Source organism: Ammodytes marinus (assembly GCF_949987685.1).
Source record: "Ammodytes marinus genome assembly, chromosome: 1".
NCBI lineage: Eukaryota > Metazoa > Chordata > Actinopteri > Uranoscopiformes > Ammodytidae > Ammodytes > Ammodytes marinus.
The window spans coordinates 8809983-8835047 of record NC_137230.1 but is presented as its reverse complement, the minus strand read 5'-3'; the positions used below and the strand labels follow the sequence as shown (position 1 = coordinate 8835047).

Genomic DNA, 25065 nt, shown 5'->3' with positions numbered 1-25065 from the left:
CACACACACACACAAAGCTTTCCCTGGTGTCACATATTTAACACATCATCACTTAGGGACTTATCCCTGACTATCAGTTATTCAAATCTTTGGAAACTGAAGGATGCAATTCCTATTGTGTGGGAATTTATTTCCTAAGATCGATGTAGACTGCATTAAAGTCTGAAGAAATAATCATGACAGAGGCATCTTGATTGAATTGAATGTAGAAAGTAAAATGGACCTATTGACTGCAGTGCATTGTGGTCCCTACGGAGCACCCTCTGCACTTTAAAAAACCCTCTGAATGACCTCTCTTCATCAGCTGAAAATGACCCGCGTCTCCTTCGTTGAGACTAGAATGATTTTTCTGTGTCTTGAATCGTGTTTCATGTATCGCACTCTCACTTTCTCCTGCCTGACATAAAAAGAAGGGCACAAGCAAGGACAAGGACTTTTCTTTGTACAGCAATGATTTTCTGTATTGTACCTGGTATTAAAAGATTCAGTTTTAACACTCACTTTGTTTACATGGGTTGGCGTGATTGTTTTCCCGAGAAATCTGTCTACGAGACTGAAAAAACCATGTCAAGTCAAGTCAGTTTTATTTATATAGCCAAAAATAACAAATCTCAAATTTTCTTTTGGTAGCTTCACAATCTGTACAGCATACCGGGCGTGTCTTTCTTTAATAAGGCATCATATCAGTTCACTTCTAAAGTATGCTTCATTTCTTCTGGTTTCTCTCTTCGGCACTTGCACTTGTTTTATCGACACTTCATAGACCATTGGTCTCTCTGTCTGTGTGTGTGTGTGTGTGTGTGTGTGTGTGTGTGTGTGTAACTGTGTGTAACCATGAAGTGTCCTCTGGGTAGTGTGAACTCAGACTGGAATGTCCCTGAAGGCGTGGAGACTTCACCAGTTTCTCACCACCTGTTCCTGTTCACCTCAATCAAACCGTCCCACACATTTCTTTTTAAACCCTTGTTTAATCAGCCATGTAGGCAGAGCAGAGAGCACAGCACCCACCTTGAAGGGAGATGACTGCAGGGTGATGGAGAGTCAAACATCTTCCACAATGTTGCTTCAACTAAAAATTGTATTCTTGGTTTTTATGTCAATCATTTTCTTTCCATTTTTGGCAGAGTGTATGCAGTGCTCTGGACCTCGATGATCGTTAATGCACCAAAACCAACTGTATATTTAGCAAACGTTTGTGTTTAAGGATTATAACTTCTTTCTCCAGAGTAGGTTTACACACACTTTAGCCAAATGTCAGTTTTGCTTATAGGCGACCCCAACATCATATATTCAGATTGCCATGATGATTTAATGACAAAGCTTTGGGGACAAAGTGCTTCTGATTTAAACACAGCCATGTTCGCAGTCTTCGCAAATTTGTCAATATAGTATATTTTGTTGTGGGTTGTAATGAACATTTAAGCTTCTAGTGGCTTATATACAGTGACATACTGTGTCTCAATAATGTGTACTCTTACTAATGCTAAAGTGTATACAATATGATTAAATGTTAATGGTGCACTGTTTTGAAAGTTAGCTTGAAAAATGAATACTATTTATATTAGGTAGTACATGGTAGTAGTCAGACTCAGTAAACTTTACTTTTGGTCAAAATATTTTCTACTTTATTTTTTACTTACTTTTGCCAGCCGGCTGATACACAGTGGAGATCGGCTCTGGTCTGGTATTGAAAAGCATAAAGAAGCATGTACTGGATTTTTGCAACTATAACTTTGAGGGTGCTTGAAGTGGAAATGACCCTTTATAAGTGCATATACTGTGTAGGAAATTCAGTCGTATTTGTAATTATTCATAGTAATTCAGACAAAAAGGTAGGCATAACCTACATTTCCCAAATACTTTTGATAACTCCCAGAGAACAGGCTTAAACTTGTTTTATGCATCACTAAGATTTATAGTTCTACCTAATGTTATGAGCCAAAAGAGTGAGTGAAGTGAGAGCAACATTATTGCACTAAATATGGACTAACCGAAAGACTGCAGTCATGCAATGTTATCATCCCAATTTACTGTATGTTCTGGGTGAATAGAGAGCAATAAAGCTAAGTGCTGGTTTGGATGATGCAGTGTTGATGTGCTGGACTCTCTGTCTGATAGACCTTACTGTCTGGTCTGGAGACATGGCGGCCAATTCGTTCCACCTCACTGGACCAACTATTAGTTTCCCCTGGAATGGACCAAACGCATTGTTTATTGTTAGCAAGCCATGTACTGCAATAATAATAATAATAACCATCTGAAAATGTTTTTGTTTTCTTGTAAGTTCTAAGTTAAAGCAAAACTAAATCTGAGAACTTTAATGAACAACATATTTAGCCTATTTTTTAATTAAGCTTTTTATCAGATTACATTAATTTAGTTATTAAGGTAGTAAACTGACTGGTTAGTTCACTGAATTAATGCTGCACCAAATATGATTCTGTCATTGGATTTTTTTATTGAAGTGCATGTCCAGTGTCAAGTAGATGCATATTCTGGTTCAGTAACATCAGCAACTCCCCTCTCATAATGTTGGGTGGCCTTCAAAAGGTCATCCGGAACGGTGCTTAATTAACAATGCTTTAATGGAAGGCTTGTTTGCCAAAAAAAGGGTTTGGAAACATTGGGGTTAAAGGTAAATTCCTGGGAAGCATCAACACCTACGCACCAGTGAGGACAGTCAGTGGGGGCCACAGGATGAGCTCCCCTGCACATACTGCAAGGCAAGGCAAGTTTATTTATATAGCACAATTCAAACACAAGGCCATTCAAAGTGCTTTACAGGGGCAAGATTAAAATACATAAAACACATTAGAAGACATTTACATACTGTACATGTACAGACTACAGAGACACTTACATAGTGTGCAGTAGCAGCACGTCGTTGAGAGGATAGATCTTTCAGTGCAGAGCTACATTGGTAAACAGACGGCATTGCCTATCCCCTGTGTTTACAGACATTAGCTGTAATGAGCTGCACACTGTCATGATGTGTGGTGTGACCCACTGAACCATGCATAGTTCCCTTTTGTTCCGTCAAATTAAACAAACAGGCTAAAGACAACAGTTCACCAAGCATTTTCAGGTTATGAGTATAATACAGTTCATGTCAGTGATTTCAGTCTCTCCTAGGCTCAGCTGTGTGTGTGTGTGTTTGTGTAAAACATTGGCAGCACCCTTATTTATTTTACAAACTATTTTAAATTAAGCTTTAAAGTATTTAAGTGTATCCTAGTACATGTATTTGTATTGGGACTCTGTATCCTTGCTGATTCTGGATGACACTACTCGTTAATTCATTGTCATGAGGGTGCCCAGTAGTACCTTATTATAAACCACTGTATAGACCAGGGGTTCTCAAACTTTTGATAGCTGAGGGCCAATTTAGGAACCCAACATTGGACCGAGGGCCGCCGAAGGAAAAAAATATATAAAACTGAAATAATTTCAATGGCCAGCGTCTTTGCGTCTTTACAGTTTACATGTATTGGTCAGCATCCAATACTGTGTAATTAACACATTTAAAGTAATAACTGAAGGGCTAAGTCTCATTTCAACATTGGGGAACACACATTAAAAGCGAGGGTCTGGGGGTTGTCCCCCAGAAAAATTTGAGGTTCGAACACTTCATTTTGTGCATTTTGGTTAATTTTTATGCAGTAATTTGTGTCATCTGTATTTATTTATGGTGGAAATGTTAAGGAAAAGACAACTCGCTCCCATTGACACACATCTAATGGAATATAAATCAAGGCACTGAGGCATTCTGTATTGCATTCAAATATTTATTCTACTTTATTGTTCAAAACTTTCTACACATTGAAAACGTATCACCTTTTGGAGTGTTTTTTTGGAGGACTCACTACTCATGATGCAGCAGCAGTGTTAACTATTATGACACTATACATTGGAAATAAACAGGGTGGGCTATCAGCAGTCAACTAGGCAGATAGTTCCATGGCTATCAGCAGCTAGCTAACGTTAGTTTGTTAGCTAAACTTTAGGCAAAAGAGTTAGAAACCAGATAATGTTAGCATCCATCCTTAGACACTTGACCTAATCTAATTCACCTTGAATGTGAGAAAGTGCATCGTATTGGGCTTGACAAGCTCACTATCTAACAACTTACATTGGGACCACTACACTGCCTGCTGCACTGCGGGAGGCTGACCAGCCGTCTGCAACGAGAGGCAGAGGCCAGCCGAACTTAGCAAGTTTAATAAGTGGGGAATGAATACAAACAATTAGGAGGGATATTTAAGTGTTTCGACCCCTGTACTGTTTTTACTGTTACGGGGGACGCATCCCCTCCGTGCGTTTCAATAATTAAAAAAAAAAAAAAAAATTATATATATATTTTTTTTTTTTTTTTTTTAATAATTCATAATTCAATGCGGGCCGCGGGCCGCCAGATATGCTTCCGCGGGCCGCCATTGGCCCGCGGGCCGCACTTTGAGAACCACTGGTATAGACCAATGAATGTCCCTCCACCTTATTGGCAGTTTGTCTACCTTTACATTAGCATTACATTACAGAGAAGCACAATAACAACAAGTAAACGTGTTCAGTGAATGCAGGTGACTGTCATATTTCAGGATTTCAGTTTTTTAGAAATGCTAAAAAGTCATTCATAATGCCTTTATGGTTCTGGCAGCAGGCAGGTGCAGCTTTGAGCTTTTTGCTTCACTTCAGTTGGTAAATGAGATAATTTACCTGCCTTTGGCTCCCACGTGGACATAGTTTGGGATGAGTGTCAGGGAGACACTGCGACTGAGCATTTTGGGAAAACTCTCTCTCTCTTTTTCTTCTTTCTTTTCTTCCTTTCTTTTACACACACATCGCAGCGCGTTACTCACAGTGGGGGAAAAGAGTAAAACACACACCTACACATTTACTTGACACACACTTACAGACGGAGAGAGAGAGAGAGAGAAAGAGAAAGTGCTTGCCGCGGCAGGGGGCGCAGTAGCGGTTGTTTTCTATCCAGCTTTCTGTCATTATGTGTCTTCGTGCGTAAAAAGCGCGAGCGCCGGAATCACCATGCTGCTGCTGACCAAGGTCCGGAGCTTTCACCGCGCCAGGATTTGATTCCTAACTCACGGTCACGGATTTACTAATTTACATGCTTTAGAGCCAGTTGTTTCGACGGGGGGAAAGACTGCCTTTCCACCTGGATTAATCGGGCTTGAGGATGCCTGCTCTTGGATCTGTGAAGGTTATACAGCGTAGGATCCCTGGATAGAAAATAGCCTACAGTCAAGTGGGAAATACTTCACCATACCCGCATAAGTAACTTGCAGGTACGTGGATATAATAATCGTAATAATAACACAAACACAAATAATGTTTAAGTGTTTAGCTAATTTGAAACGTAAGTTGTGTGTGTGTGTGTGTGTGTGTGTGTGTGTGTGTGTGTGTCCTCCTGGAGTAGGACTTTTTGGACATGTCTGGTTCAATGAACTAAATTTAGACACGGTGCAAAGAAGGGCTGAGCTATATGGTCTAGGGTGAAGGGTGAAAGAGTGCTTCCCTAACTGGACCTGAGACCTGCTGTCTAATAGAAAAGCAGTTGTTCAGCAAGGAGGTCAGAGAGGTCATGGTCAAGTGGGTAGAAGTCATTTAGTTTTTATCCCCCTCGGTCAGTATCTCACTCGACTGTCAGGCAAAGAGGGTGTGATGGCAAAGTAAGAATGAAGTGAAATGTCATGATGTTGATTCCTGTGACACTGGCACAGCCGTGTCATTTCGAAACTATTCACCATTTATTTGTTATTCAGGGAATGTGTGTCTGACTGAAAGGGTGAGTGGAGGCGTGTCGTTCATTTGTTTTCTTTTGTTACCACACTGCAAGGTTGGTGGAATTCATTTCTATCCAATACACCAAATAAAACACCTGTGTAAACTATACGTCAACACATATCACACAAATAATTAGTCTGACTTTTGTAAGTTTTACAACTGAATGGCTTTGGGAAAGAAAGTCAGATTAAAGGAGTCAGCCATTCTGGAGAATGCTTGTTGTCTAAATCGCTTTTGTCTAAATCAGTGAATATCTCCTCATAATCTGATACCTATCAAAACTGTGTGTGTGTGTGTGTGTGTGTGTGTGTGTGTGTGTGTGTGTGTGTGTGTGTGTGTGTGTGTGTGTGTGTGTGTGTGTGTGTGTGTGTGTGTGTGTGTGTGTGTGTGTGTGTGTGTGTGTGTGTGTGTGTGTGTGTGTGTGTGTGTGTGTGAAAAAAAAATAAACTGGTGTCAATACACAACCTATAGGCTCTGTAAACTGGTATGTAAACAAAGTTAATTTCCCAGTATTGCTGACTCAACCTTTAAGTCTTTGTGTCCTCCTGCCTCCTGGAGATCTGTTGCTTCTGCCAGATGGCCGGCACTGACAGAGAAGGTGGGATGGGTGGAGATGGTGCATTGTGTGTATGTAATGGAGTCCAGTGTGGGGGAGTTTGCAGCCTAAAATCTTGTTCAGAAGTAGTACATTTCAGGAGTTATTGTTGTTGTGGTTGAGGAGCAGGTCATTGTCCCTGCACTAGTTTGACGGACATGTCGACCTCCAGCCTGTGGGCGTCTTCATTGTCTTTCCGGATCAGTCCTATCGGTCGTCTTGTGCAGATGGATAGTTGTTAGATTAGAGTTCCATTGGGTTTTGGCCCTCCAGTGCCCCTGCACTGTGGCCAAACAGACAGCATTTGTGTTGAAAATGTCAGTACAACTCAGGCGTATGCTAATGTAAACTTCTCCACTTTCACTTAAGTGTCCAACTGTAACCTTCCTGGAGCTATGCAGGGAGCCTGTGTCTGGATTACCAGGTAATGTCAGAGTGATTGTTTCTAGCATGGATGGCTTATTGCTTTCAAAGCGTTAGTATTTTCTATTTAAGGCGAGATACTGCAGGTGAACAGGGTAAACATTTTAACGTATAGATAATATCATCATGAAAACATTTGCAGTAAATTACTTTTCTTAGAATTTTTGAGATAAAAGCCGTTAAAAATGGTTTTATAGGAGAAATATACAGAAACAAACAGACAAGTTCTAGTCAAATAAACACTTAAATATATTTTCAACCTTTTAAGTATACTAGTATGAAAGAGGAAGAAGCAAAACGAAACAAACATCTCAAAATTGACCAGTCCTTGCAAAAAAAACTATGCCTGTGTTTCACCTTAATTGCAGATAAATGCATGTGTGTCTGTTTCTGATATGTAAATGTCACATTTTCTGATTATCAATCAATTTAACATATCACATTAGAATCCCACCACCATGTATGTTCTTGGTTATAAACCTATAATGCTACGTAAGCACCACAAGTATCACCAGTAATCACTTGTGTCTGTTTTCTGCAGAGTTTCTGTCCTACTGCTGTTGCTTTGGCCAGACCCCCTGCACTGCCAGCACACAACAGACCACAGGCAGGTGAGCAGCAGTCGCGTAGCAGCAGGTGGTGCTATACTGGAAGAAAAAAAGATCTGTGGTCTAAAGTGTGATATTTTAGACATCCCTTGAATATTTCCAGGAATGTAGTCTTTCTGTTGTTTTTATTTATCAGTTTAATAGCATGGTGAGCACTGGCTACACCCATCTAGTGGGAGATGGCAAGCATGATCGGGAGCCTTGTCATCGTAGCGAAACGCCACCCTAATCTAGACTTTGATTCCTGCTTCCTCTGTGTCCGTATGTGTAAACAGGGGGGGGGGACCGGACCATAGGGTGCTAATCTGTTAACTTGCAATGGTAGAATAAGTGCAAAACTCTGTTGATTGCAGTGAAACAGAGTGGGCTTATGTCAGCTGTCAGCCCACCACCTCTTGACCTCTGGAGCAGCAATAACCACATGGAAGAAGAGTCTAGTCTAGTGGATGCACCTCCTCTTGAGTGATGAGATGACTGACAGATAACTCTCCAGTCAGTTAATAGGTGGTCGGTGCGAGTGAGCTCCATGTGTTTCCACTGGGAGTCCCGCTGTGTGACCTATGGCTGACCCGCCCGGGAGATGACAGTAGCGTTGAGTCACAAAGGCTGAGGCAGGGTAACAGAGGTGGGGTGTCGGGGGTTTGAAGTCTCTTTGAATAGCTGCTCAGGCTGACTGACAGGCGAAGAATTTCCTGCCAACTCTCCCCACTGCTTCTGTATTCTCTTTCCATCCACTCAAAGTCAAAGGCAGCTGAGCTTTTTTTTTTGCTACGGCCATGTGTCTGCCCTGAGAGGTTGCTGTGAATGGAGACAAAGTGCTCCTTAAAGAGCAGGATTTCCACGCGGCTCCACGGATAAAGCCGGCGCTTGGCACAGGGCTTCTCCTGGCAGGATCCTCAAACAGAGAGTGCAGTGATCGCTGCTAATACGGCCCTGGCAAAGTTACCCGGAGGGGATATAGGTAGCCAATGGGGGGATAGGCCCACTAACAGACACCCACTTATCAACAAAAATTAGGGCTTTTTAACCGTGAACAGAGGCCTTTTTCATGGATATTGAAGAGAGGTGGAGGGGGGGAGCAGGATAGTCATGTTGATGAGATGAGGTCATTGACTTGAGTCTTAATAAGATTCCATGCTCTGGGGAGATTAAAGTCTTGTTGACGGAGGCTTTCCATCAGTCCTTGGCATTCACTTTTTGTGGCCTTAACCCACTTATTGGGCTATGTGGTGTCCCTAAACATAGCTGTTTAATCTCCATACAGGTTACAGAAAGGACAGAGCCCCAACAGGAGGTTAGGGCAGAGCATGGGGCGGTTCAGGGCTCCTGGGGCTCCTGGGAGCCCTGGTCAAGCTGCTCTCAGACCTGTGGAAGAGGAGTACAAGAGCAGAGCAGGCCCTGTCTGCCTGTTTACACTCCAAGAGCTGCTGTCCATCCCCAGCAACCTGCTGTCATTTCAGCCCTGCGGCCATCGGTCCCTCTGCACCGCAACACAGGCAGGTTCTCCAACAGCAGCAGCCAGACCCGACCTGGACGCAGGTACTAAACAAAGACTGTATATAACTGAATCTACAAACTGAGGTGTTGGAAATCACTTTACATTTACACATATGACCTTTCAGACGTGCGATTTTCTTCATAAATCTTACATTTTAAATACATTTAATTGCTTTGCATGTAATTCATGGATGCCAATTTTCTTTCACATCCTCACAGATTTTCTTTTGACAGTATGGGCGTGAAATTAGTCTTAAATGGCCTCCATAATTGCTTTAAAAAGGTATTAAAAAGTCTTGAAATTCACTTGTTGAAGCCTGCAGGAACGCTGCGTTTAACTACAGTTTGATGACAGACCTAAACACCCACTTAAATAAATGAAGCAACGTAACAAATGCCGACGCTTTCATACAGGGCACAGAGGGTCAATACATAGCTTGATGAGAATGAACATGTTATAAATGATGTTCTATGACCTTCGTTCTGAACAAATCCCAAACACGTTGATCCTATGGTAGATTTGGGATGTTTTAGAATTGTTATTAATTTGTTGTCACATGTTATATGTAGAAATAGTTATCTCCAACACATATGTTACAGTAAATTGGGGAAGATCTTTAGGAATAATGGTGATTTGGTTCCAGAGACATGAACAATCTAAGGCTCAATGCCTAAGACACTTGTGGGGTTTTCCTTTAACTTGTCACCCATCTGCAGCTCGCAACACTCTTCATATAAGTGCACTTTTATCAAATAATGTATTTAAGCAGATTTTGAAGAAACTGTGTGGCTCAATTGAAAGTAATTTGGCTATCATGATAGTCAATGAGGGACCTTTTTCAGTAGGGCAGTTCTTGTGTTTGTTGAGATTTGCAGGTCCCTAAAGAGCCTGTATGGCTGTGCTGCATGCTGAGCAGCCTGGTCTAAATGTAACTCTTTGGAGCCATCACTGTGGGCCGTCTGAGCGCCCTTCAGGGGAAAGCTAGTCTTTTATGGATGGAGTCAAAGGCTCGGCTTGTGCTTGGCAGCTTTGTGACCTCCTTCCTGTCGTGTTTGCCTTTAAACAAATAGCACTGACAGCTTAGTAATGGGAGGGTTTGTATGACTTGGAATCTAAAGGAGCCAAATAACGACAAAAGCTCACAGAATTTCGGCTACTGGGATCTGGATGCTTCTCAAACGTTGTAGTTTGGATGACTAGCCATGGCAGTCTCCCCGGTGAAAGAAGAAACGTAGCTAAAACATCCCCAATTAAAGAAGATGATAGTCATCCAAATGTTTTAGACATTTTGAAAACATGCGTTCTGCAGAATCACTGACTCTGCTATTTAAGTTTGGTAAGAAGATGATATTTTCTATAGTAAGACAATTGGTAACTGTCTGTCTGTCAGTTAGCAAGGACACATGCAGTTGATAAGTAGTTCACAGTCTTTGATCTAGTTGTTGACAGAGTTGTTTGTTGCTGTTGTTTTGTGTCTTCAGGAGGGTGAGTCACATCAGCCCGGGGAGGTATGGCTACGGCACTGCTCCTCATGCTGCTCCATCACAGAGAGACACAGTGCGGGGCTCTGGGGCGCCTCGCCAACACAGACAGAGGCGCTCTGCTGAGGCTGATGCACACCACCACCACCACCCCAGCCACAGAGGCCACAGTGCAAACACCCTGGACAACAACAACAACCCTCATCTCTACAGCAGTCCCTCCACGCAGCACAGGGCCCAGCAGCACAGACATAACCAGGTCTGGGCCCCCCTCTACCAGCCAGGTTCGGAGATGCAACCAGGCAGCCAGACCCCTGGACCTAGCCAGCACCAGGAGAGACCCTATAACCCTCTGCCTAATTCCTTCTGCACAGGGGAGCATGCCCACTACAGGATCTGCAATGGCAACGTATGAAAATATGAACTTTCTTCTACTTTCTTCGTTTACACATCATTGTTAAGTTTTATTCCATCAAACCAAATGTCAAACAAAGGATTACAACACAATACCTCACTGTAGACATTTACTTTGTGCCATGGCTCAACTTGTACAGCCAGATTACATCTTGCATCTAAGTTTTTACGACCCGTGAATCAATTTCAGTCAAATGAGATTATTATGCATCTAATTTGTGCATTTTGTCGTCGGTGATTGTTTGCCTGACAATGTGACTCCCCACCACTTCAGTCTAGTTTTAAAACGTAATAATGAGTTCTATAAGTGAATGTCACTTTTGAATACTGTCTCCAACTTATCTAGGCTTAATTGGCTCATGTTGTGCAAATATTTTATTGTGGTTAGAGCACAGGCAGTTTGTTAGGAGCTGAATAATGGTGAGGAACCAGAAAATTGGAAACCGGTTCTAATTGGCAGGGATTCTTGATTCCTATTCCTGATGTACTTACTGTTATGTAGTGGTCTAACTAATATCCCCCAACCACTGAGTTTGAGTTTTATTATTATTAATACTGTATTTTAGTATAAAGTATACCAGACAGATGTTCTGTGGTTTTCTTATGGTCAACAAAACCCATGGAAAGATTACTAACATGAATAGATGTGCTGCATGTGTTAGGTCGCCCCTATTGATATTCAAAGGAACTCTACAATGCAAATTGCTTACCAAGGCATTCAGACAACTCAGCACTGACTAAATTTGCCTGCCGGCTACGAAATAATTCACTTAAAAACAACAACAACAACAACAACTGAGAGCAAAAGCAATCCAGTAGTGGGTAAGGAAGTTTAGTCTTTACCTGCTGTGGAGAATATTTTGTATTTTTTTTTAACATTCCTCCTTTTTATGTTCCTCTTCAAGAAGTTGTGGAGGCGTATTTGGGCGATTTCTTCAATTCCAGTGTTTCTCCTCTTTTGCATCAAGCTCCAGTGTTGTCCAAAAACTATACAAAGCAAATGACCGAGCCTTGTACTCGTCAAAAGCCTGCTTAAGATCTTTTACATTAGTTTTTTACCTAAACATTTGCTAGAATTAAAAGCTATTTTATACTATTTTATACTTTTCTTCTGAATGCTCCATGAGAAACATATTGGCAGAGCTGTGTGTGGATGGGCTGGGATGGGCTTTGCTTATCCGGTCCTAGATTTTTCGGAATCTGTGCATTAAAATGAACTCAAACATTGTCCGGCCCTGTATATTGTCTCTGGTGTGTGATGACACAGGCATTCAAGCTAAGTAAAGCAGACCAGGAGCCTGTTTAGACAAAGGAGATATGGAGATATATCAGGGAGGTTGTATTTCACTGGGGAGCCTATATAAATACCAGAGTTTTACTACTTTTGTCCAAAAAAAAGAAGAAAAGAAGAAAAAAAACCTGAGCTGCAAGCACATGGTTTAAAAGAGTGAAAAATAGAGAGGGCAGTCAATCAATGTCTATGGAGCATGACAATGAGAAATGTGAGCCTGCTGCTGATACAAAAGGATTTACCTGTTGTAGTATGTGTCTGGAAAATAAATGTGTGTGTGTGTGTGTGTGTGTGTGTGTGTGTGTGTGTGTGTGTGTGTGTGTGTGTGTGTGTGTGTGTGTGCGTTCATGCGTGTGTCTGTGTCCCTAGGCCTGTCCTCCATCCAGCAGACACATCAGGGCTGTTCAGTGTTCTTCATACAACAACCAAGCCTTCATGGGCAGACTGTACGAGTGGGAACCTTTCAATGAGGGTACGTTCACCTTGTCTGCTAATGCATAACCCGCGGTCCTGCTGCCTTTAGATATCTGAGATTGTCAGCATCCTAACCCTAAAAGGGACTCTAGGTCACACCCATTTCACAATGAATCACGTCTTCAGTGACAGTTAAATCTTCAGCTGCCTGACCCGTGAACTATATGAGCTAAGGCGTGTTGTAATGTAAGCACTGCACTATGTCACCTGTCAGTAGGCCCGCTGATGAGTGTTCATTCATACAAACCCTCGACCTCACTCACCTGAAGTATCCAGGCAACAGTCAAAACACCTCCTGAAATGTCATTTGTCGGCGAACACTAATGGAAATAACAGTCTCCAAATGAATACTCTGTCAAACAGATCGGCTCTTTGTGCTGCAGCCCTTGACTGACGGCTAGTGCAGATGTAAAGAATAAATAATAGCCTATTATTTGACACCCATCTTGAACAATGCTTAAAGTGACTCTTGTACATCTGTTTAAGAAATACTTCAGAGTACATCTAATTGATAAAGCACCTGATCCTTTGTGGTCGCTCGCTGCTGTTTGACATGGGGAATCTTTTGTTGAAATCAAAGAGCTTTTTGATTTTATGGTAAACAATGCACTACATGTGATTTTTGGACCGACCTTTAACCTTTTGGAAATGAAGTATTTAAGGGCCTGTACCCGAATGTTCTCGTTACCAAAGAAAGTCTAAATGTTTACGTCCTGTTCTCAACCTTTTGAATGAGCATTCACTGTGCTCCCTAAACCCATAGTTATTTACCAGAATGTAATTGAATTTTAAATTGTGAAGTTGTATCTATAGAGCCTCATGAAGAAAGCTTTTTTACAAACTAGCGGTTCATCATGTGTCTTTTCGATTGTCTTCGATGAATTTCTGTGGCTATGTCTCATCACTCTGTACGTGGAAACTAATACCTTATTGAAATTCCTGGATATTTATCACAATCTCCTAATTCTCCTTTCAGTTCCCGAGGAGCAGCATTGTGAACTAAACTGCCGTGCCGTGGGCTTCAGGTTCTATGTGCGACAGTCGGAGAGGGTGATCGATGGGACGCCATGTGGGAAGAACGATATTCATCTCTGTGTGGCGGGAAAGTGTACGGTAGGCCACTGACATACTTACTTACACTGGAGCTTTTTTGTCATTTAAAAAGAAAATCATCCACTGTAGGATGTGTTTAAGTCACTGGCATTATAACTCATGTTCATGTTGTTCTATGTATTTACACTGAGAGCTCAGTCTTCTTTCTTTTCCATTCTTAAAAAATATTTTTACGCCTCATTAAAGCTGTTAGCCGATCCATCTAAAAGGGTCTATTGTGGATTTGACTCCAGTAGCAATCCTAAGAAGTGGACAATTAATCTCTAGTGTGTGACCCAACTTGTCTACACTAAAGGCAGCAGCCCTGGTGTAGTGGTGGGTATGTCCAGCAGAGGGCAGAGCGACATAAGAGAGGGAGCGCTATGTGTGTAATGATGTGGAGGAGTGAAGTGAAGGTCAGGAGGAAGTTTTTACCCCCTTGGGCGAAAGCAACAGATCTGGGATCTCAATGTAGGACATATTTGTACTTCTGACCCTGTGTTTAATACACACACACAGCATGAAAACACACCTGTGAGCTCCCAGTGTGAGAGACAGAAGTGGCTGTGTGGGCCTGCTGATGTCTGGCTATGTATTCAGAGTGCTTGATTCATTTGAACAGTCTTTTGATCAGGGTTTAACTTTAAGAAATGTGTTGGCGAAAGAGATTATGCTGACCTTCCTTTGTATTTCCCATGCGCTGTAATCCAGCGACAATCTTGGCAACATTAAGATTTAATCAAGATAAGAAAGCCCTCTGATCTCTCATTTTGGCTTCGATCACATTTCCGCTGTTAACACACACGCAACACTGTGATCCCTCACGTGGCCAGGGTTGATATATTATAATGACAGAAACACAATTGTGATTTATGAATCTAAATCAAGTAAATGATCTGCAAATGCTAATAATTTATTTGTATGCTTTAAATGATTCAAATGACCAGCAGTTATTGGAAAGGAGAACAGGAGACCCTCCCTCAAGCCAAATGATGATAATGTAGAAAATGTTTTTAAATATTTAGTGATAACTACATTTTAGCTCTCATCATTTATATTTAACATATGATTGTAGGAATTGATCAACTTCTGAAGTCAGAGCTACAAGTTTATATCATGAGTAAAGCTATGGAATATGCACTATACATATATAATATACATCATGCTGAGAGCAAGAGATGTCATTGCGAGCATATTGTTTAAAAGTATGCCTGCGATGGGATTGAAGGGGGTTTTGGCTTTGTAAAGGCTTACAGTAGAGGGAGCAAGCAGCACAGCTGCACAGAACAGGAAGGAAACAGGGAAGAATGAAGAGTTGGCAGCTCCAACAGGTTGTTTGAAGTGTCAGTCTGGGTTGCCTGCATTTGTTGTTGTGATTATTGTGCCCTCCTTGATTGTTCCTCCATCTCTTTCTTTTTTAAATCTAGCTCCTTCTCTCTCAACTCTCTCTCAATTTGACTCCTCTCTCTCAAAAAATGAATCGTCTCAAATCCTCTTCTCCTTCCCTTCTTGCTCATTGGTTCTCCATCCTCGCTCAGTCTCCGTCTTGCCTGGCCCACCCTCTCCATGGCCGCCTTCCTAGCCTCCTCTGCTTTCGCTCGGTCTGCTTCTATTTTCTCTCTGCTATCATTCATTCCCCTGTCTTGTTTCTTCAGCTGCCATCTCTTTTTCGGTTATTTCTTCTAATAATTTGTCTAATTCTGTGCTTTGATTTGATGTTCCACTGCTCCTCTCATCCTGATTATTATTTTTTCTGTACTTTTCTTGTATGAGCACAGACCTCTCCCTCACAGACCGCTGAGTTACTTTAAATTTCAGATCCTGGAAACTGTTTAAGGAATCTGAAATGATGGACCAGGCCTTTCCCTTGTCTGAACTACCCTTTTTAACTGAAATGGCTCAGAAAGCAGTATTTCTCTACAGAGAACCGTGTCGTGACTCTCTGTCCATTCCATTGAGGCCCTAAAGACATGAAAAACTAGAGTAGTTAACTAGCCAAGCTTCAAAATATAGTCAGCTAAATAGTTTTTGACAAAGGGTAGGTTACTGTTAAGTACTTCTCTTGATAACTAACGTTAACCCATTGAAACTTTACTTACTGAAGCCGTTAGTTGTGGGAGCAGCTAGCCGATGACATGTCTGTGAAAAAACAAGAGCACTGGTCAAATGATCGGGTATTTCTAGGAAATATACTCATAATCCATAACACTACTAAATGTACAACCGAATACACACGAAAATGCAGTGTATAAAGGGATAAAAACTTATAATTACCTGTAGAAAAGGTGGTGTTGTACGGAGGTCTGCGAAACAGTAGTTCTTCCGTTGTATACAGACGTACTACAGCGACGGGAAGTGACGACACACATTCGCGAATGCCCAAAGTGCTACTCGACCGCCGTAGCCGTCCTTTCAACCGTCGTTGCTTAGTCCCTAATAACAGAAGCGACAGTGGCCTTCAAGGACAAGAACAATTCTAAATTCTAAACAATGCACCTGATGACATTCCAACAATGGCGGTGTCAATGCCTTGGGCCAAGTTAACATATGGACATATATGAGACCCTTTCTAAGGGGAAAAAAAATATTTATAATTTTTTTTTCAGCTATTATGCACTAAATTAAACGTACTAATGGATATCATAATTATTTTCTACAAAGTCTGCTAGGAAATAAAACTGAAAATTCTACACACTGCAGGTTTAAGCCATGCTAAAACAACATCATGGCTCTTTGGATTGCAGTCAGTCCAAAACATTGTTGACTAAGAACTTACAGTGTAAGTACAGGTGTAAGTCTTACACCTTTATGATTACCATACAATTTGGTGTTGCCATTCTTGATCCTCAGAAGGTCCAACTGACCGAACTTTTATTTTATCAGCCACCAAAAAAGTGCCAAAAACTTCTATATTTTACGATATTCAAGGTCACCAGAGGATGAATACCAAAATGTTGGTGATCTTTTAACATTTTACTCCTCCGCGCCGGAGATAGCTGAAGGCCAGAAGCCTTGTGTGTTTGTGTTGTCAATATGTACTTAACCCCGTCCTTCCGGGTCTTGTGAGTGCAACATCTCATGAACGCTTTGAGGAATTTTCTTCAAACTTTGCACACTTATCCACCATTACTCAAGGATGAACTGATTAGATTTTAGAGGTCAAAGGTCAAGTTCACTGTCACATGCCTCATGAACACAATATCACAAGAATGCTTTGAGAGATTTTCTTCAAAGTTTGCACAAAAAATTACTCGTAGATGATCTGAGTGGCTAACATGTAGGCTGTCCTGTCTGTGGTTGCTGCAGTAGGCAGACTCCATGTGGAATAAGTATACTGTTTTCATGTGGCCCTGGTGGCTTCTAGATCTGTACAGGAGCCAAGTCCACTATGTGTGTTAAACTGTTATTGGATTTGCAGGAACAGCCTACCATCCGTCAGCATTGTGGAAGATGTGTTTAATGCGTGAGTGAGCACATTAGCTGAGAGTCAAGCTGTGTGAGTGAATTTTACAAGCCGGCCACTTTACAAGCATATATCAGATTATATTTTACAACATGTTTCACACATTCACTACATAGGACTGTGGCTTGCAGTTGTTTCTCTATTGTAAACCCCGCTGTGGTGGAAACCAGACGGACGGCCTGGTATTGCAGTGTTTAGTATCACAGCAAGAAGGTTCTTAGTTCTTAGTTTTGGTGCTGGAGCTCTTCTGCGTAACGTTTGCATGTTCTCCCCGTGCCTTTAGGTTCTTTGATTTTCTCTCCTTCCACCGTCCTGAGACATCCAGTTAAAGTTAATTGGTGACTCTTAAAGGTATGATGCGTAACTTCTGTTTCCCCCATCAGGAAGTCATAACAACAACACTGTAGGCGCATCGACATGGGGTAAGCCTTCGGTGATCGTGCATGGATTCATACCTTCTGCTGTACGTCCAATGTTTTGTCTTAGCAGTAGAATCAACAACTGAAACATTTCTTGGGCGCTTCTTGAGATTTTTACGAGGTCCTGCGCCAATGTCGGGGGGTGGGTGGGGGGGGGGGACACCAGCCTGTAAACGCTGACATACTAAGAAATACATAGACAGTTTTGTGGAACTGATAGGCTTCAACTTTGTGTCAACTCGTTTGGCGATGGCTTGATTGTTACCAACATTCAGTTATATAAATTACGCACTATAACTTTAAAGTTTTCTATTTTTGTTGGCTATTCTCCAGACCAGTGACAGTGGCCTGATTAACAGCAAAGTGATGTAAAACAAAAGTACAATAAACAAAACACTTGTCTATTGAAGGCCTGACCAACTGAACTAAAACACAATACTAGGTTTCTCACATACTGTATTGTAGACAGAATGTGTTCTACCATATATATATATATATAGTGTTTCTACTTTATTAGTGACGTGTGGGAAATGACAGGTGAATGAATTAACAAGAAAGGGAACATTGTCATGAGCTTATATTGAACCCACATCATACTAAAACAGAACAGCAGCTCAGCTATTTGAGTTATTTCACTTTTCAGAAGTGTCTGGAGGTAATTTAAGTGTTGGCTCGCCTTTACAGTGCTGTGCTGCAGGTTGTGCCAAAGAACCAATGTTTGGGTACTTAATCATGATACTGAAAAATGAATTCAAAACATTTGGACTGTACTTTTTTTCTTTTGGAGGGAAATTTGGCTCGATGACGCTGTTATTTAAATGTTCCATACAAAACGAATCATACATGTCGGGTGCTTGCTGTGGTGGCAAACTGCTGCCGATTACAGAAGAAATACTCTGCTCTCATACGGCCCAAAGTTTGTGTGGTCCATGATTCTTCCAGCCTTACATCTTTCATGCTGCATGAATAACAACCCAGCTCTGTCCAATCGACCTCAGGCCCCCGGGCAGGTGTCCTTCTCATATTTCTGACCATGACACAGTAGCACCCTCGTATTGGCCCGTGTTGATCAGGCTTAGAACCAGAACTAATGAAGTCTTTTGTTCAGCAGTTTTTACATTTTTGTTTGCCAGAAGACTTGATTCAGTGAGGGGTCCGCGATGTGTCTGTTAGCACCATGACCAGCCCATAGCGATGGTTTTAGACAGTGCTTCTGTCCATCAGAAGGTCATGTTGGTGCACAATGTGCCCACACAGATTGAAATGGTTCACTCACAGACAGTCAACATCCTGCACGTCAGGGAGTGTAGGCAAGCCAAACAGTTGCTCACTGTTTCTCAGTTCTCGTTTTGTTCGCTGCTGGGGCTTTGCTTTCCTTAACTGTTTTGACCAGACCCAGATGCTTCAAAGGAGCTGCTTCAAAACTGCTGGGTAGCAATCTTGAGTGGGTGGCTCAGCTGCGCTCAACTGATGAAATGAATGGGCATGGATAGAACGTCAGTGCAATATTTTCTTTATCTGTTTGTCCATATGGAAAATGAAATGCTTTTTGTCAGCGTAATGCGTAGACATTTTGTATAGACTTGAGACTCTGTGGGGATTAGTAAATACAGATTACCAGAGTGTTTATTTAATTCATTGCTGTATTTTCAAAGACTTCCGAACCCCTTTGTGCTTGAAGAAGTTAGAAGCTTTGTTTGTTTGTTCTTTTATTTGTTCATTTGTTTATTTATTTCTTAGCACAACATGCAAACGACAGCTGATGCTGAAGGAAATGTCATCAGTTTTGCTGTTGTTGTTTTTTTGTCATAAACCAAATTATTCAATCAACCACAGCGCCAACGTCTACCTATAATATGATGGGATTTTCCTCGGCTGTAAATTGTTTACACTTGTGTAATATAAATTGCAGGTAATCTTTTTCTCCATTGTATCATGTATAGCATATACATCTAGAATGAAAGACCTTTGTAATTTAAGCAAAATGATGAGACTATGAATGGCCATGAATGATGAGTTATATGGAGTATGTTATATATATTAACTCATATCTTAATATCATAATCCATACTTATTTAGGATCACTGAGGGGAAACGCAGACTATTTCTCATGAACCACGTGTTTATGAAAAAAAAAGCACTGAAACCCCCTTCAATGTTGTTACTCATTTCATGTGAACAGTGAAAGAAAGACCCCTTTATGGCAGGAGTTCCATTCAGCTGCGACTTCTCTCTCTCTTTATACCAAGACAGGGCATTTGAGAAGGGTGTGTGTATTTTTAAAAGATCACTGACCGAGCACTTCTCTGCTGGCGTTGGTGGGCCCATCTGAGGGTGAAAAAAAAACTACCCAGCATGCACTATTCTAGACCGACTAGTTGATTTTACACTACTTATTGCTCTTCACACTGAGGTTGCAGATAATGATGACATAAGAATAACAAAAAATGCAGTGATTAAAAGCTGAAGTTGAAAACGGGTTGATACAAGTAGATTATACATGTGCCACAAAAAAATATATCTTTTTCTATTGAGGTTCTTCTAGCATTTTAGGTTTCAACATTGATTCTGACATATTTTTTTCTCTTCAATAAGATAACAGATAGAATGAGGCTATGTCCGGAACCAGTGCAGTGTGCAGGTCTCAGACAAAAATTCATCTGATAACATCCCAGACCTCGTCTCCTCTGACAGATGCATCTGCTTTAGTCATTCCCCACTGTGGTGGACAGACAGACTTGTTAAAAGGGAGATGAGTGCTCTGATATACAGCCTGCCTGGCCCGGACTGGTGGAGATACCTCAATCCCATCTCAGTCACGACAGGCCCCAGCTGTACACTCACACGGTGTTCCCCTCCATTACCCACCGCAGATGGTTATGGATTTATTCATGTCAGCAGAGCCTGTCTTATTGAACATATACAGTAACAGCTATGATAGATTTATGGGTATAGTAATCGTCAGTCTTGGCATTTTAACTTTCTATTCTGTGCACACATGATATGGGTATTGCATGTCTGTCCGTCCTGGGAGAGGGATCCATCCTCTGCTGCTCTTCCCCCCTTAAATTTGGCTCTGTTTAAGGGTTTTCTGGACATTTTTCTTTATCCAAATTGAGGGTATAAGGACAGAGGATGTTACGGCTCTACAGATTGTTAATTTCCATATTTTGTTTAGTAAATAAAATTGGCTTTATATGGCTTTTAACTTGTACTGCATAATTTAATTGTGTGACTTTTTATGTTAGCTAATTTAATGTAGCTTTAGAGACGGAAGTGTAGATCGGTCAGTGTCAATATCCAAAATATCTATTAAAAGGACTGCCCTGATCTTTTCTATTGGTATTTACGTATAGTTCTCAGATAACGTATCATAATGACTTTTCTTGTAGCATTGACATGAGTGGTTTTTAGTTAAATTGGAACAATGTGTAATGATTTTTCCAAAACTTCTGAATATGGACAAATACCTGCAAGACTAATGCCATTCCCATCAGACTCAGCTGTACTTTGTAGCAAATGATAGCACACTAACATGCTACATTAAGATAGTAAAGATGGTAAACATTGTACTGGCTAAAAATCTGTATGTTAGAATGCTGACATTAGCAAAAATCAACAGTTTGTCCACCAATATTACTGTACCTGACTTTCTAAAGTCAGTTTTTGAGACAAATGCAATGGCAAGAGAGTTCAAGTGTAACAGTTGTTCAGTATGTGTGCATTTTAAAATAGAGTTTTTCAATGGATTTATTTTCTGTAATTGCATTATAGACAAATACATTAAAAAAACATAACTTAATGAAAGTTAAGCCCTGGAATGTCTTGTAGCTCCGCTCACAGGGAGTCAGAGGTCAGGTTCTGCTACAGAGCTGTAGCCCTGGAGCTAGAACAAATACAGTATCCTGTGTAGTGACACTTGTTAAGGCACTTGTTCCTGTCAAGAGGGCTTGAGTATGAGAATACCAGCAGCTGGTAGACAGTTAAGACAAATGTTGGCTGAGTAGTTCAACTGTAAAGTTGACAAATTGGTGTTTTAGTTTGGGTTAAACTTCCTGGATATTGATGGGCCATTCTGTTCCCCTGCTGGCTCTCAGTGGCCCACGTCGGCACTCGTTGGCCCTTTGTGACCTGTGTAACTCTGGTAGTCTTGAGTGCTCGAGTGCTTGAGAGTGGGGGTCAGACACTTGTTCTGCACTGTCACATCTTCACTGTGGTCTGCTACAGCTCATAAAGTCTTTCTTCGGGAGACAGAGTGGTGTTTAACCTTGTGAGTGTGGGCCTCTTTCAAGCTGTGAAAAAGCAAAGTGGCTGCATTTGATGGGATCTCCATTCGATGTGTTTCCAACACACTGGCGCGTCTTCTGTTCATATCATGTCCATTTCATTCGGCCTGTTAATTTGAAAAATGGTTGAATTTTCTCCCTAGTTCTGCATTGCTTGTTCCTTGTAATATGAAAAATTTGATATGGTTTAAATTGGGACAGTCATTGCTTTAAACTGTTTTTGTGGATTACCATTTTCGTGGTAACACACAGGATCATAGGGGACTCTGGGAAGAGTAAAATGCAGCCAGACGGTGTTAAACTCTTTGTTGAACTTCCTGAATGCCTCCTTGTATCCCAGCAGTTCAGCTCAACATCAGCTGGGCCATTTCTTCTAATGTTGGTGTCAGATGAAATAAAGAAAGTATTCGCACAGTCAGATTCACATACTTATTTTTACTTTTCCTTGCTCTCTGTCTAAATGATGATAACACATTATTTTTGCTGACTTATGTACATATGAAGTAACTTCGCAGTTTTCTTGCAGCATCAATGAAAAGATTGCAAATGTGACTGTGCAGTGTAATATTTCCTTTATATGCTGAATATTTGTAATAATAATCATTTTGTATAGTCTCATACACACGCCTGTCACAATGAACTTACGTGTTCAAAATGTGTGGCACTGCTTTGAGACTATAGGCAGGTGGACAGATCATGGATATATGGATAAATGTTGATTTGTGGGCTGACAAACAACAGGGTGAGCTCTGCAGCGGACTGTGTGTCAAGGGCGGAGAGTTGTGAGTCCCAGTGTCCGGTCTCAGAGAAAGATTTATGAGGGCATACTATACTATACGGATGGAACGTTGTATTTTTAGCACTCAAGTGGTCACAGTTCTTCCTCAGACAGACGGCTGTTGACAGTGATTGGCTGCTATCTGGGTGGCTGTCGATTATAGAGACAGTTGGGCACGTTTTATGCCTCATCGGTTTGTTTGGACTGATCTGGAGCTCTCAATGTGTGGTCAGCGCTCACCGGGCGCCTGGAATGTAGAGTCCTTGGAGAAGAAGATAAGAAACGTGCGTGTGTGAGTGGATGTTACACTCACATGTGTTTATAGAGGAAAGTGTTTGAGAGTACTATGTGACGCTATATCTGTGTGTTTTTAATTAATTAAAAAAGGTAATTTATGAGTGCTTCCATGCCGGCATGTGTTTGTAAGTGTGCATGTCAATATCTAACTCAGTTACTGGGAGAGAGTGTCTCTCTCGCAATGTAGGTTCCCTGCTACTCAGATTCAAACCTCATTGTCAATTACATTCTTATCTGATGGCGTCCATCAGCCTTTATTAACAAAAGGCCTCCAGCAGGTGTGTAAAGACATTGAGAATAAGGATCAATGAGCTGGAAAGTATCGGGTCTTATCTGGTTCACCGTCTCGTCACTCTGTCACAGTGTTGTGATTCACAAAAGCTTCTTGTTGAGGTGAAGATTACTGAGTAAGGAACCGACCTTGAAGCCTCTGTGGGCACAGTCTGTGCCTATCATCAGCTTTTTCCCAAAACAGGAAACAAGAGGTTGTCACAGAATTATCGAGCCTTTATCCCAATATGTTGCAAACAAAGACCTTTGTAATGTTAAAGGTGCTACAAGGAACCTTTAAATGTTTCTGAAACAGATGATCCTCTGATGATCATAAAACCTAGTTTTTCTTAATGCCTTTGTCATGGGTAAGCTCACCCAGGAACAACAGCTGGCATAGTAAAAACACTGCCACTGTGTACAAAAATGTACACAAACTGAAAGTTCCTTGGAGCACCTTTAGAGACAACACTATACAAATGTTTAAATAGTGTGTGGTTGGATGATCAAAAACTCACCTTTATAAACCTGACATAAAGTTAGTAAAGGATTCCAAGCAGTCTAGATGCTGGAAGTGGTGGAGTAAAGCTCTTGGTTGAGAGTCCCTGGACATCCTGAAGGTCCTGGACGTTCAGTGGAGCTGGTGTGTTGCACAGTAGTTGATCTACAAGACGGAATGACAAAATCACATGACATTTAAAAAACAGCTCCGGAGGACCAAGTGGCTCAAGGAATGCAGGCAGAGAAAGTCCTTGACCACATATGGTGAAATCAAAATGTAGGGACTTTAACATTGTGGGAAAATGGAAGTGATGGAGAGGAATAGTGCAGAAGGAAATAGCAGATATTCACCTAGAGAAGAAAAACGAAGGCCTGTGATATTATGTGAGTGAAAAGATCTTCATCGTATGACGAGACATGCATGAATCTGCGGTGTGGGAGGCTAGCATGTGTAATACATGTGCAACAGTCATCAGTTTTTATGCCTTTCTAAGATGGTATGTTCGGTTGAAATACCCTTGCCCATAGTACCTTTGCACTTGACACAGAATGGCACATGGTAGAACACCTCTAATGTACATTAGGGGGCAATATTCATCGTATTGCAATGTATCATGATATATTATATCGTGACCCATGTATCGTGATTCGTAAAGTTTTTTGCCAGTACCCAGCCCTAAGGTACATTAACTATTGTTTGTCTCTTTTGCAGACCAAGCCATCATTGTTGTTGTTTTTTTGTTTAAGTGAGAAACGAATAGAAACAGCAGTTTGCCTTAGCCACACCTTGCCCCTCCCAGTTGGACTCCCCTATCGCCCTGCTTTATTCATTAACCCGCCTTCCTCCATTCCTCTCATTCCTTTTTTAAGTCAAATACATTGCTCAAAGGAAACAATCATGGGACCTACATGCCTGGCCTTGCTGACTAATATGTATCCCAGATGTACAAAAATCATGTGTTTTCTTTTCCTACTTTTTGCCTTTTACTGCCCTAGTTAACAGATTTAAAAGGTAGGTTGTTAAGAGGGGGTCATCGCGGACGGTGGGAATTGCGGGCAACAGGGAAAGGACCTACAGTGCTGTTTGAAAGTTTGTGAACCCCTTCAGCATTTGGGAATGTTATTGTGTTTAACCATTATTAATTCATTTTTATCAATACCAGTATTTTTTATATGAAATAACAGATGTTTGTTTATCAATTCAAAAATTTTCTTTTCCAGAAATCAATTGTTCAAAGAGATAAAGCAAATTATTTGCCAACTGTTGTATGTGCAAAAGTTTGTGAACCCTGAGCTGCATTGCTTAAATCGAGCAGGTTAACACAATCAGGTGAGCCAAACTGATTGATGAAATAGACCAATGTAATGAAATATCC

General features: G+C 41.2%; 1 protein-coding gene across 2 annotated transcripts in view; it reads left to right on the top strand.

Moving 5' to 3' along the window:
* Window positions 1–1129: 1129 nt before the first annotated feature.
* thsd4 (thrombospondin type 1 domain containing 4) overlaps window positions 1130–25065 on the top strand; it is a 45473-nt gene continuing 21537 nt past the window's right edge. The window contains exons 1-7 of one of the 2 annotated variants that reach the window (XM_080026437.1): window positions 1130–1226; window positions 6764–6818; window positions 7359–7428; window positions 8690–8964; window positions 10405–10813; window positions 12479–12581; window positions 13560–13696. In XM_080026437.1, coding sequence (XP_079882563.1) covers window position 1226; window positions 6764–6818; window positions 7359–7428; window positions 8690–8964; window positions 10405–10813; window positions 12479–12581; window positions 13560–13696 — 1050 coding nt within the window. In that variant the 5' untranslated portion in view covers window positions 1130–1225. Of the gene's footprint in view, window positions 1227–5181; window positions 5301–6763; window positions 6819–7358; window positions 7429–8689; window positions 8965–10404; window positions 10814–12478; window positions 12582–13559; window positions 13697–25065 lie in introns of those variants that run through there. The other variant, XM_080026438.1, reaches the window with a different exon arrangement.